Raw genomic sequence first — 12,109 nt, 5'->3', positions numbered from 1 at the left:
AAATAAATAAATAAACAAGTTAGGAGCACCTGGGTGGCTCAGTCGGTTAAGCATCCACTCTTGATTCTGGCTCGGGTCATGATCTCTTGGTTTGTGAGTTTGAGCCCCACACTGGGCTCTGGGCTGACAGTGCAGAGCCTGCTTGGGATTCTCTGTCTCTCCCTCTGTGAATGAATGAATGAATGAATGAATGAATAGGGGCACCTGGGTCGCTCAGTCCGTTAAGCATGAGACTTAGGTTCAGGTCATGATCTCACGGTTCATGGGTTCCAGCCCTGTATCTGGCTCTGTGTTGACAGCTCAGAGCCTGGAGCCTGCTTTGGATTCTGTGTCTCCCTCTCTCTCTGTCCCTCACCTGCCTGCTCGCGCTCTGTCTCTTTTTCTCAAAAATAAACATTAAAAAAAAAAAAACCCTTTTTAAAAATTCTTTAAAATTATGGGGCGCCTGGGTGGCGCAGTCGGTTAAGCGTCCGACTTCAGCCAGGTCACGATCTCGCGGTCCGTGAGTTCGAGCCCCGCGTCGGGCTCTGGGCTGATGGCTCAGAGCCTGGAGCCTGTTTCCGATTCTGTGTCTCCCTCTCTCTCTGCCCCTCCCCCGTTCATGCTCTGTCTCTCTCTGTCCCAAAAATAAATAAACGTTGGAAAAAAAAAATAAAAATAAAATTCTTTAAAATTAGTAAATAAAAACAAACTTCTCTAGTGCAACTGTATGATTCAATTTACAACATTAGGATTACTTTAAGAAAAAAAAAAAAGAAGATGAAATTCCTTGAACTTTTTTATGGATTTGGATTACAGGTTGGACTTGAAGTAGCCATAAGTAGGTAGCAACCCAAGCAGACGAAAAATCAAGGCGATGACTAACTCCAGGGAGAATAAGAAGTTGTTAAAGAAAGGAAATGATCATCATCGTTCACTACACGACTTGGCCATTGCGCAGTGTTTTCATATGCACAGTGATGTAGATTCTGTAGCCACATCTGTGAAATACACCGGGGGATGGGAAGCTGGGGAGGGTGTGTGTTTGTGGTGTGGGCACGGGTGTCTGTGAACAAGAAATAATCCTCATCTTTCATTGTGGGTGATCACTAGACAGTGGCTAAAACGGACAAATCCAGGTGTATACTATAAACGTACTATTTATTTATTTAATTTTTTTAAAATTTTTTAAATTTATTTTTGGGACAGAGAGAGAGCATGAACGGGGGAGGGGCAGAGAGAGAGGGAGACACAGAATAGGAAGCAGGCTCCAGGCTCTGAGCCATCAGCCCAGAGCCCGACACGGGGCTCGAACTCATGGGCCCCGAGATAGTGACCTGAACTGAAGTCGGATGCTTAACCGACTGAGCCACCCAGGCGCCCCTAAACATACTATTTAAAAGCGTGAGTTATATACATAGTTTTTAAAGGTGTAAGTGGTACCTTCTAGGGCAGTGGTTCTTAACCAGGCGTGATTTTGCTTCCCGGGGGGGATATCTGGCAACATGTGATCACAAGTTCGAGCCCCACGTCAGGCTCTGTGCTGACAGCTCAGAGACTGGAGCCTGCTTCGGATTCGGTCTCCCTTCCTCTCTGCCCCTGCTCTGCTTGTGCTCTGTCTCTGTCTCTCTCAAAAATAAGTAAAACATTAATTTTTTAAAGATAATAATAAACGTTAAAAAATTACTGGGGCAGGGGAGTCTGGTGGCTCAGTAGGTTAAGTGTCTGACCTCGGCTTGAGTCATGATCTCACAGTTCGTGGGTTCGAGCCCTGTGTCCCGCTCTGTGCTGACAGCTGGGAGCCAGGAGTCTGCTTCGGATTCTGTGTCTCCCTCTCTCTCTGCCCCTCCCATTTGTACTTGCTCTCTCAAAAATAAATAAACAATTTAAAAATTTTTTGAATAATTATTGGGGCGTCTGGGTGGCTCAGTCCGTTAAGCGACCAACTTCAGCTCATGTCATGATCTCATGGTTCATCAGTTGGAGCCCCCCATCCATCTGTGCTGACAGTTCCAGGAGCCTGGAGCCTGCTTCGGATTCTGTGTCTCTCTCTGCCCCTCCCCTGCTCGCACTCTGTCTCTCTCTTTCTCAAAAATAAATAAACATTTAAAAAAATTATTACAAAAAAGAAATGTAAAGATATCTTTAAAAATTAAAAAGATAAAGGGGTGCCTGGGTGGCTTGGTCGGTTGAGTGTCCGACTTCGGCTCAGGTCATGATCTCACAGTTCGTGAGTTCGAGCCCTGCATCGGGCTCTGTGCTGACGGTTCAGAGCCTGGAGCCTGCTTCAGATTCTGTGTCTCCCTCTCTCTGCCCCATCCCCATTCATGCTCTCTCTCTGTCTTAAACATAAATAAAACATTTAAAAAATTATTAAAAAATAAAGAAAATATTTAACAATTTCATTTAACAAAAGGGTTCAGCAGCTGAAACTGAAGTACAAGGGGCCATGTGGCTCCCACCAGTATATGGGAATATGTGTATAGGTGATTAAGAGAAAAACCGTGGCCTCAAGAAGGACCCCCCACACACCCCCCCAAAGAATGATCCTAAATAAAACTCTAGAAAACCACACACCACAAGGTAACACCAAGGAATATACAAGGGCAGAAGCAGACTCAGCTTGAACGGTTGTGCGGGTTGGGCACTGCAGAAGGACGCGGCGTGGAAAGAGACATCCTTCACATACTGGAACTAATCTGCAGGTTTTTAAAAACAATTTTCCAGCGGGAGGCAATCAAGTCCCTTGCTAACAAAGCTAGAGAACTGCGTGGGTTTTCCAACAGAGGGCAGCAGCCAACAGGGGCTGGGCCCTCGCTCCAGCGGCCTCAGGCTGGGGCCGTTTCTTCAAGCCGGGTGCACACTGCAGGTCACATGCCGAACAAAGAGGGGACAGTTCGCGTCACTCCAAGAGTCTCAGGGAGACCAGGTGGGGGCAGGGGGAAGGCGACCACAAGAGGGCTCCGGGTCAGAGTGCCAAGGAGGCAGCTGAGGGCAGGGCCCCCGGGGGCAGGCATGGAGACAAACCCAGCTCTCCAATCTCCTGAGCCTTCAGTCCTGCCTCATTGGCCCCATAGATCTCCAAGCCCCGGATGAAGTCGGCCTGGAGAACTGATCTTGCCAACAAGTTGCTCTGGGAAGGGGGCAGTGGAATCCGATTCCACCCGGGCGCCCACCCCACCCCACCCCATTCCCAGGGCAGCCCCAGCCTCCGCGGGATCCTTCCCGGGCCGGGTTGCAGCGGAAACCTCCTCTCCACGCCTCCGCCGCGGCCACGCCCCCGTCTAGCCCCACCCCCGTCCCCGCGCTTTCCCAGCCCCTCTGGCTCCGCCCCTGCCTCCTCGGTCCTGTGCTTCAACTTGCTCAGGTTTCTACCGATGAGGCTGACGCGCGTTCCGTCGCTCGTTCAGCAATTCCACAAATTACCGCGCTGATCGCGCGTCGCACAGTGTCGTCGGTGCTGGGGATGCGGAGGTGAACAACAGAGCATGCATTCGTGCAGCGTGCATTGTGGGGAACAGTAGTCCAAGCAGGTGGAACAGCGAGCGCGAGGGCGCCGGTACAAAGGCTGGCAGTTTGCAGGACAGACTGGCGTCCGGCGGGCGCTGGGCGACGCCGCCGGTTGTATAGCAGCTCAGCCGGGTGGGCGAGGGACCAGATCATGGGGCCTCGAATGCCCCGGTAAGGGCTTTGGCTTTTATTGCCAGTGATATTAGAATGCAGTCATTCGTGTTCATTCCACAGTCACTCGTACATTTATTCCAAGTGCGCCTGCTCTTTGGGTGGTGCTGGAGACACAGGGTGCCCGCAGCAGACCCAGTCTCTCCTCCTACCCTCCACCCTCCACTCAGAGGCCTGAGGGCTCTTTCCAAAGCACAAATATGCCCTTGCCTCTCCCGCTCAGAACCTGCCTTGACTCCCCGGGGCCCTTGGGACAAAACCACGTTCCTTACGCTGTTCCTGCGTGGTCTGGCTCTGGCCGAAGTCTTCATCTGTCACCTCCTGCCCTCTAGGGGAGGCCAGGCACAGAGGACAATTCATCTAGCCTCCAAAGCACCCTCTGAATGTTCCTGCCTCTGGGCCTTTGCTCATACTGTTCCTTCCACCCTGGATGCCCTTCCCCTCGAAGCAGAGTTCAGAAACATTTGCGGATCGGGCGCCAAGCAGCATTTGGGTGCATGTCTGACCCTCTCCACCTGCATGGCTGAGGGTGACATGTTATATGGCACTGAGTGCCCATCAGCTTTGGAGGGAGGCTGGGACACAAACACCCGAACGGCTCCACGCATTTGAGGGGTGGATGCTGTGTGATGGCGTGAAGGGCATTCACTCGGTCAGCAAACACTCGCCCGGCACCTGCTTTGTGCCTGGCCCTGTGCTAGGAGGCAGTGGCCATGACCGCCACAGCCCTGCCCTCACGGGGCTCACCGCGCAGTGGTGGGACAGACACTTTTGGTTTGGGTCACTGCCCTTTGACCTTGGCTGCTGGTGGGGAGCCTGATCTGATCGCACCGATTACAAGAGAGTTTGGCCAACATCCAGTTTGTCAGAAAAACTTGACCTACAGAGTTTCTGCTCTGGCACAGTGAAAGCCAAAGCACTTACAACGGCCTCTTGCGGGACTTTGATCACTTCCCCTTTACAAATTCCTCCCCCCCCCCCCCCCAACGCCCGATGACCTCTCTTCTACCTTCTGTCTCAATGAATTTGCTTATTCTAGCTGCCTCGTGTTAAGAGCAATCATGCATGTCCCTCCTTCAATATCTGGCTTATTTCGCTTCGCCTGAGCTCTTCCTTTGTTCCTGAGGCGGTTTGTGCCAGAACCTCGTTCTCCTTCAGGGCTGAATACTATTTCCCTGCGTGGCTCCGTCACCGTTTGCTTATCCGTTCATCTGTTGCTGGACGTGGGTCGGGGTGTTTTTACCTTTGGGCCATTGTGACTAATGCCGCTGTGAACGTTTGTGTGCAAGTATCTGTTGGCGCCCCTGCTTTGAATTCTTCCGGGGCCTGCAGCTCGAAGTGGCCTTTGCGGGACCATATGCGGGTTTTCTATGTGACGTCTTGAGGAAGCCCCACACTGGCCTCCACGGCAGGTGCACCATTTTACATTCCAGCTGCAATGCCCGAGGGGTGCATTTTTTCACACCCCTGCCAACATTTGTTATTTTTATGTTGTTTTTTTTTTCCATTTGTTTTAATGTTTGTTTATTTTTGAGGGAGAGAGGGAGACAGAGGATCTGAAGCAGGCTCTGTGCTGACAGCGGAGAGCCTGATGCCAGGATCGAACTAGGGAACTGCGAGATCATGAGCTGAGCCGAAGTCAGATATGCTTAAGGAACTGAACCACCCAGGTACCCCTGTTTTTTTTTTTTAATGGTTATTTATTTTTGAGAGAGAGAGAGAAAGAGGAAACGTGGGAGCAGGGGAGGGGCAAAGAGAGAGGAAGACACAAAATCTGAAGCAGGATCCAGGCTCTGAGCTGTCAGCACAGAGCCCAACATGGGGCTAGAACTTACTAACCTAGAACTCACAAACCCGGGAGATCATGACTTGAGCTGAAGTCAGACTCTTAACTGAGCCACCCAGGCGCCCCTTGTTGTTTTTAATAGCCACCCTAGTGGATGTGAAGTGGTATCCCATTGTGCTTTGTTTTTTAAGATTTTATTTTTAAGTAATCTCTCCATCCAAGGCGGGGGCTCAAACTCACAACCCTGAGATGGAGTCGAGTGCTCCCGCAGACTGAGCCAGCCAGGCTCCCCTCCATTGTGCTTTGGATTAGCATTTCCCTAATGAGCACCTTTTCATGGGCTGGTGGGCCATTCGTGTATTTTCTTTGGAGAAATGTCTATTCAAGTATTTTGCCCATATTTGAATTGGGTTGTTTTTTGTTGTCGACTTGTAGGAGTTCTTTATATATCCTGGATACTAATCCCCTACCAAGTATATGACTTGTGAATACTTTCTTCTATTCTGCGGGTTGCCTTTTCACTCTGTTGATAGTGTCCTTTGATGCACAAAAGGTTTTAATTTTGATAAAGGCCGATTATTTATTTTTTGTTGTTGCCTGTGCTTTTGGTGTCCCATCTGAAATCCCTACAAAATCCAATGTCATGAAGATCTCTCCCCCCATGGTTTTTTTTTTTTTTTTTTTTTTTTTTTTACTATGACTTTTCTCCTGTCTTCACAGTAATTCTTCTAAGAGTTGTGGAGTGTTAGTTACGTTAGGTCCTTGACTCATTTTAATTTTTGTATGTAGTGGGTAGTAAGGGACCAACTTCGTTTTTGTTTGTTTTCCGTATGAACACCCAGTGTTCCCAGCACCATTTGCTGAAAAGACCACCCTTTCCCTGTTGAATGCTTTTGGCAACCCTGTAGAAAATAATCAGCCCTGGGGCGCCTGGGTGGCGCAGTCGGTTAAGCGGCCGACTTCAGCCAGGTCACGATCTCGCGAGATCTCGCGTGATCTCGCGTGAGTTCGAGCCCCGCGTCGGGCTCTGGGCTGATGGCTCGGAGCCTGGAGCCTGTTTCCGATTCTGTGTCTCCCTCTCTCTCTCTGCCCCTCCCCCGTTCATGCTCTGTCTCTCTCTGTCCCAAAAATAAATCAACGTTGAAAAAAAAAAATCTTTATAAAAAAAAAAAAAAAAAAGAAAAGAAAAGAAAATAATCAGCCGTAAGGGCACCTGGCTGGCTCAGTCGGAGGAGCATGTGACTCTTGACCTTGGGGTCATGAGTTTGAGCCCCATGTTAAGTGGAGATTACTTAAATAAATCTTCAAAAAAAGAATTGACCATTGTTAAAAAAACATTTCTTGGGGCGCCTGGGTGGCGCAGTCGGTTAAGTGTCCGACTTCAGCCAGGTCACGATCTCGCGGTCCGTGAGTTCGAGCCCCGCGTCGGGCTCTGGGCTGATGGCTCAGAGCCTGGAGCCTGTTTCCGATTCTGTGTCTTCCTCTCTCTCTGCCCCTTACCCGTTCATGCTCTGTCTCTCTCTGTCCCAAAAATAAATAAACGTTGAAAAAAAAATTTCTTTCTGATACTCCCGTGAATGTGAAATTAAAAATTAACAAATGTCTACACCTTTTCTCCCATTAACCTGCCTGTGTTCAGTTTATTTTCCAGACCCAGCCATTGAACGTAGGAGGGTAGGACGGAAGTCTTTTCTCTCCTATGGTTCTGGCAACAACGATGGGGTATCGTGGCCTGGAACCTTCTGCCCACTCCAGAGGCTGCCGCTGAGAGGCCCTGGGGCCTGGCAAGGCAGAGAAGGTAAGAATTCTTTTCGGTCTCCTGGATCTCTGCACAGGGTCACGAAGCCAAGTCATACAAAGCTCTGCTATCTCTTCGCTTCCTAAATATACATTAGCCGAGAAAAACGTTTGTGTGAGGGACGCCTGGGTGGCTCAGTCGGTTAAGCATCCAACTTGGGCTCAGGTCGCGATCTCACGGTTTGTGAGCTCGAGCCCCGCATCCGGCTCTCTGCTGTCAGCTCAGAGCCTGCTTTGGATCCTGTCTCCCTCTCTCTCTCTGCCCCTCCCCTGCTCATGCTCTGTCTCTCTCAAAAATAAATAAACATTACAAAAAAATTTGTGTGAACTAGTTCTTTGGGTATAGCGACTTCTGTGATTACTGTCTGAGTGCGATTGATTTCTCCTGATCCTTTCCCCTCCGGAGATGGTTTTCTGCTTCTGTCTCCAGTGCTGTTTATCATACGGAAAAATCACAGGGGAGGACAAAGGCACGGGTCCTACAAGCCCAATGCTCAAGCTGGCCTCACAGCCTGGCAAGTTTGCGGGTTTCACCCTACTGGCGTCTCCCTGGACACACTTCGCTGAAATTCTCCTCTCCCTCCCCCAAATCTGGCCTCACCTCCTCAGCAAATTCATTTAATCCCTAAAACGCCTCTGACTTACCCAGAAAATCCCTCAAACACCCAGCTGCCAGAATTAACTTTCCTTTTCCTGCAAAGGTTCCAGAAAGCACTCTGGCCTGATGTCTAGGCCCAGGGGACACAGGTTACTTCCGTAAATGCCGATGGAGAGGAAGATAATTTGGCAGAGGCTCCGGAGGGAAGGGAACACGGGTCCTTGCTGCCCAACAACTCCTCCTACTTCCCAGGGCTCTGTAATCAAACCCATCAGCTTCGGGCCTTCCCCTGCAATGCACTGGACCTGAGTGCATTCTGGACCCCCACTGAATGTAGTTTCTGGCCCCTGGACAGCAGCAGATCATTCATTCATTCATTCATTCATTCATTCATTCTTTATTTTGAGAGAGGAAGGAGGGAGGGGGAGAGTAAGAGAGAGAGAGAGAGAGAGAGAGAGAGAGAGAGAGAGAGAATCTTAAGCAGGCTCCTTGCCATCAGCACAGAGCCCAACTCAGGGCTCGAACTCATGAACCCCGAGATCATGACCTGACCCGAAATCAAGAGTCAGGTGCTTAACTGACTGAGCCACCCAGGTGCCCCTCTCTCAATATAAACCTAAAAAGGGGCTCAGTCGGTTGAGTGTCTGACTTCAGCTCAGGTCATGATCTCGCAGTTTGTGAGTTCGAGCCCCACGTCGGGCTCTGTGCTGACAGCTCAGAGCCTGGAGCCTGCTTTGGATTCTGCGTCTTCTCCTGTCTCTGTCCCTCCCATGCTCATGCTCCGTCTCTCTCTCTGTCTCTCAATAATAAACATTAAAAAAAAAAAAAAAAGATAAACTTAAAAATTTTTCACCTTCTTCTGTTAAATCGTTTATGCTCCCTTCGAACTCAGGGCCTTTGCACATGCTTCCCAAGCCCCCCTCCCCCGCGCCAGCCATTCTACTCCACTTCCTCCAGTCTCACTTGCTTATACCTTCAGGGCTCAGCTCAACCTCCCGCATCACTTCCTGGGGAAGCCATGTGACCTCCCCCCACCTGCCCAGACAAGGTCAGAGGGATCTCGGTTATGTCCTCACAAAACTCCCACACTTCTTTCCGGCACTAATCACAGTGACAAAAAACTTACCGCTAAAGTATAAATTGCAATTATTGAATCTATCCATTTATTTAGGAGAGTATTTTATCAATGTCGTCCTCCCCCAGTGGACTGAGCTCTGTGAGGGCTTGGACCAGCTCTTGTGCCCCTGGTGTCCCGCGCAGGACAGGCACAGGACAGGTGCTCAGTAACAGTGTGCTGAATTAACAAAATATGAATAAATGCAGCCCGGGGAAAAATACAAGGCATCCCGATTTCCCGGCGACAGCTTCCCCCTCAATAGGCCAGAAGTGAAAGCTCTCTCAGAACCCTCATTCTCAAGAGAAATCACCAATGAACCTAGCCCAGCTTAGAGGGGGAGCCAGGACAAATTCTCCACATCAGTAAATGTTTTGAGTTGTTTTTTTAGTGTGTTATTTGAGACAGAGCATGAGCAGGGGAAGGGCAGAGAGAGAGGGAGACACAGAATCCGAAGCAGGCTCCAGGCTCCGAGCTGTCAGCACAGAGCCCGACGCCGGGCTCGAACTCACAGACCGCGAGATCACGCCCTGAGCCGAAGTCGGACGCTCAACTGACTGAGCCACCCAGGCGCCCCAATGTTTTGAGTTTTAACAGGACAGGCACAGAGTACTCTTTTTCACTTCTCTATCCTGGGGGGCGCAGCTGCAGGTTGGGATTAAAAAGTAGGGGAGGGGGATACGTGTGAAGGGGACAGAGGGACCAGAGCTGGGCGCACAAGAGAGAGCAGAGAGTCTGTGAGCCCCAGACCCGGAGCCGAGCCAGAAATCCAAATCCCTGGGGCCTCCAGGGACCAACACAGTAAGCAAACACCCAGTGTGTGCTCTTTGTGTGCAGACTGGTGTCACGAGGCACCCAAAGTTCCCCAAGCAAGCCTGTATTGGGCGCTCAGTGCCTGAAGGGCGCCACTGTGAGCCTGGAGAGTCAGGAGGAGACCCATGTTGCAGCTAGAGCTTGGACACAAAAGGCCACCTTGGCTTGGAGAGTAAGGAGGACATACCAACTTGGTCTGGAGGATCTGGGGAGATGCCCTCTTAGGCCTGGAAAACTGGAAGGACTCTCTTGGGGCAAGGGGGGGGCTCATTTTGGGCCATGGGGTGGGGGGGCTATGGAGCTCAAGATCAGGTAGGTAGTATAAATAAAATGGGAAAAGCAAAAGCAGCTCTTCTGAAAAAATAAAAAAGAAAAAGCAACAGCAGCTAATCCTAAGGGTACAGCTGGATTCAGGAAACAAGATGGGGCGCAGAGGGTGGAACCAAGCCCAAGGACTGGAAGCGAGGAGACGGCAGAGGACGAACTAGGACGTGGAACCAGGGCCCAGCCTGAGGAGCAGAAAAAGGACCCAGCCTGTGGGGACAAAATTCCAGAAGTGGTTCTAGGACCAGAGGCAGAGACAAGGGAGTGAAGGAAGATGCCATGGAACCTGCACCAGATTCTGGGGCTCCTAAGCGAAGAAGCAAGACCACGCCCTGTGAGCAGAAACCAAACTCGTGAAAGGCAGAGCACAAGAAAAGGTGAAGCAAGGTGAGACTCCGGGACGGAGAAAGATCAAGGAGCGACTGGTTACCCAAGGGCTGGAGCCAAGCCTCAGCGACGGGCTCGGAACCAGGGAGCAGCGACGGGGACAGGACGGGGTGGGGAGGAACCTAGGCTAGAGGTGGGGCGGGGCTGTACAATATTACCCGCCCCCTCTACACACACAGAGCGTTATCCTGGGGGCAAAACAGCAAGATGGGAAGGGAACTACACAGGATACAGAGCCAGGTCCCGAGGCCTCAAGGACCATCCCCAGGGCGCAGAGTCAGGCGGGGTTACGGCTAAGCTCGCGGTCCCTGATCTTGCTCAGGCTCAGTCCCCGGCACGCCGCGGATGTCGGGCAGCAGGCGGCAGCCGGCCACGATGTCCAGGCGCTCGGCCAGCGCGCAGAGGTCTCCCCGCGCCAGGCGCACGCTGTGGGCGGCCGCCAACCCTGCCGCCTGGGCGGCCGCAAGTCTACTGGCCAGGGCGGCCACATCGCGGCCGGCGCGGCGGTACACGCCGCTCACCGCGGCCGCCACGTCGTGGTCCAGCCGCGCCTGGCTCTCGGCCAGCCGGAGCTGCAGCAGCGTGCGCGCGGGGGCTGGCGCCGGCGTCTCCTCGGTCCCCCAGGTCTCCCCGGCCCTTTCCCGCTGCACCACGAGCGGAGGCAGGTCCCCCGGCGCGGCCTTCGGCTCCGAGTCCGAGTCGGTCTCCGCGGCCTCCCCGGCCACCCGCAGCCCCGTAGGGCGGCCGCGCGTCGGGCCCGAGGGGCCCAGGTACAGCTCCTCCTCCTCCGACGAGGACGCTGAGAGCTCCGAATCCGTCTCGGCCGCCTCCCCCGGCACCACCGTCTCGGGCCTCCGCGGCGGCCTCCGCCGACGACCCTGGGACGCCATGGGGCCGAACTAGGGAGAAGAGGGGCGAAGGGACGGCATGAGAGGCACCTGGCGGTGGTTTAAGAGTGCAGGTTCTGGATTCCCACCCCTTTCACTGACTAGCTTAGCGATTTTTGGCGATCTGCTTCCCCTGCCTGGGCCTCAGTTTCCTCTTCTGTAAACGGGCTCGTCATCCCTGCTGCCAGAGATAATGAGAGCTACTGGACCCCACCATCTTTGTGTCCTGACAGGGAAACCGAGGACCAGATGGATGAAGTCTCGGAGGCCCGAGCTTCCAGAGTCGTAAACCTAGCTCTTTCCGATTTTGCCTCCTAGAGGCCACACCCTCCAACCAGTCCTCCAAGCCGGTGTCAGATCCGGAAGCACACGAGCTGCTGAGCGGCTCAGGGACCAGCGCCAGGGTCACAGAAAGAAGGACAACCCAGGGGGACTTTGAAGGGGGGGGGTAGCGTACACTAGTGGGGGCGCGGGGGAGCGCCGACACCGAAGGCCATACCTGATTACCGAAGCTCCGAGTCTGGAAGATCCGCTACGCAGCCCAAGTGCCCCGCCTTCACCGAGGGAGCCCCAACCAATAGGGAAGCGGATAGAGCGGGCATGGCGGCCAAACACGTGGGCCACTCGCCTACCAACCAGGAAGCAAACCCTCAAAACCAGCGGCGGGCGGGTACAAAGCCACGTGAGGCGAGGTACGACCAATAGGAAGTCGGCTGGGCTGGCGCTTCCGGGTTGTGGTGCGC

The 12,109-nt window shown here is 52.6% G+C and overlaps 1 protein-coding gene across 1 annotated transcript; it reads right to left on the bottom strand.

Annotated features, from left to right (window-relative positions):
- Positions 1-8,977: 8,977 nt before the first annotated feature.
- BLOC1S3 (biogenesis of lysosomal organelles complex 1 subunit 3) lies at positions 8,978-11,978 on the bottom strand. The gene is made up of 2 exons (XM_047837191.1): positions 11,866-11,978; positions 8,978-11,378 (listed from the first exon to the last, which is right to left on the bottom strand). The coding sequence occupies exon 2, from the start codon at positions 11,367-11,369 to the stop codon at positions 10,773-10,775; it is 597 nt and encodes a 198-aa protein (XP_047693147.1). The 5' UTR covers positions 11,370-11,378; positions 11,866-11,978; the 3' UTR covers positions 8,978-10,772.
- Between the last annotated feature and the right edge of the window lie 131 nt (positions 11,979-12,109).

This window comes from Prionailurus viverrinus, chromosome E2 (assembly GCF_022837055.1).
Source record: "Prionailurus viverrinus isolate Anna chromosome E2, UM_Priviv_1.0, whole genome shotgun sequence".
Lineage (NCBI taxonomy): Eukaryota > Metazoa > Chordata > Mammalia > Carnivora > Felidae > Prionailurus > Prionailurus viverrinus.
Note: the sequence above shows the minus strand (reverse complement) of the source record. Positions and strands in the feature narration are given on the sequence as shown.

What these genes read in the sequence shown, in the direction of transcription:
- BLOC1S3 (XM_047837191.1), bottom strand. Translation starts at nt 11,369, where the DNA reads ATGGCGTCCCAGGGTCGTCGGCGGAGGCCGCCGCGGAGGCCCGAGACG.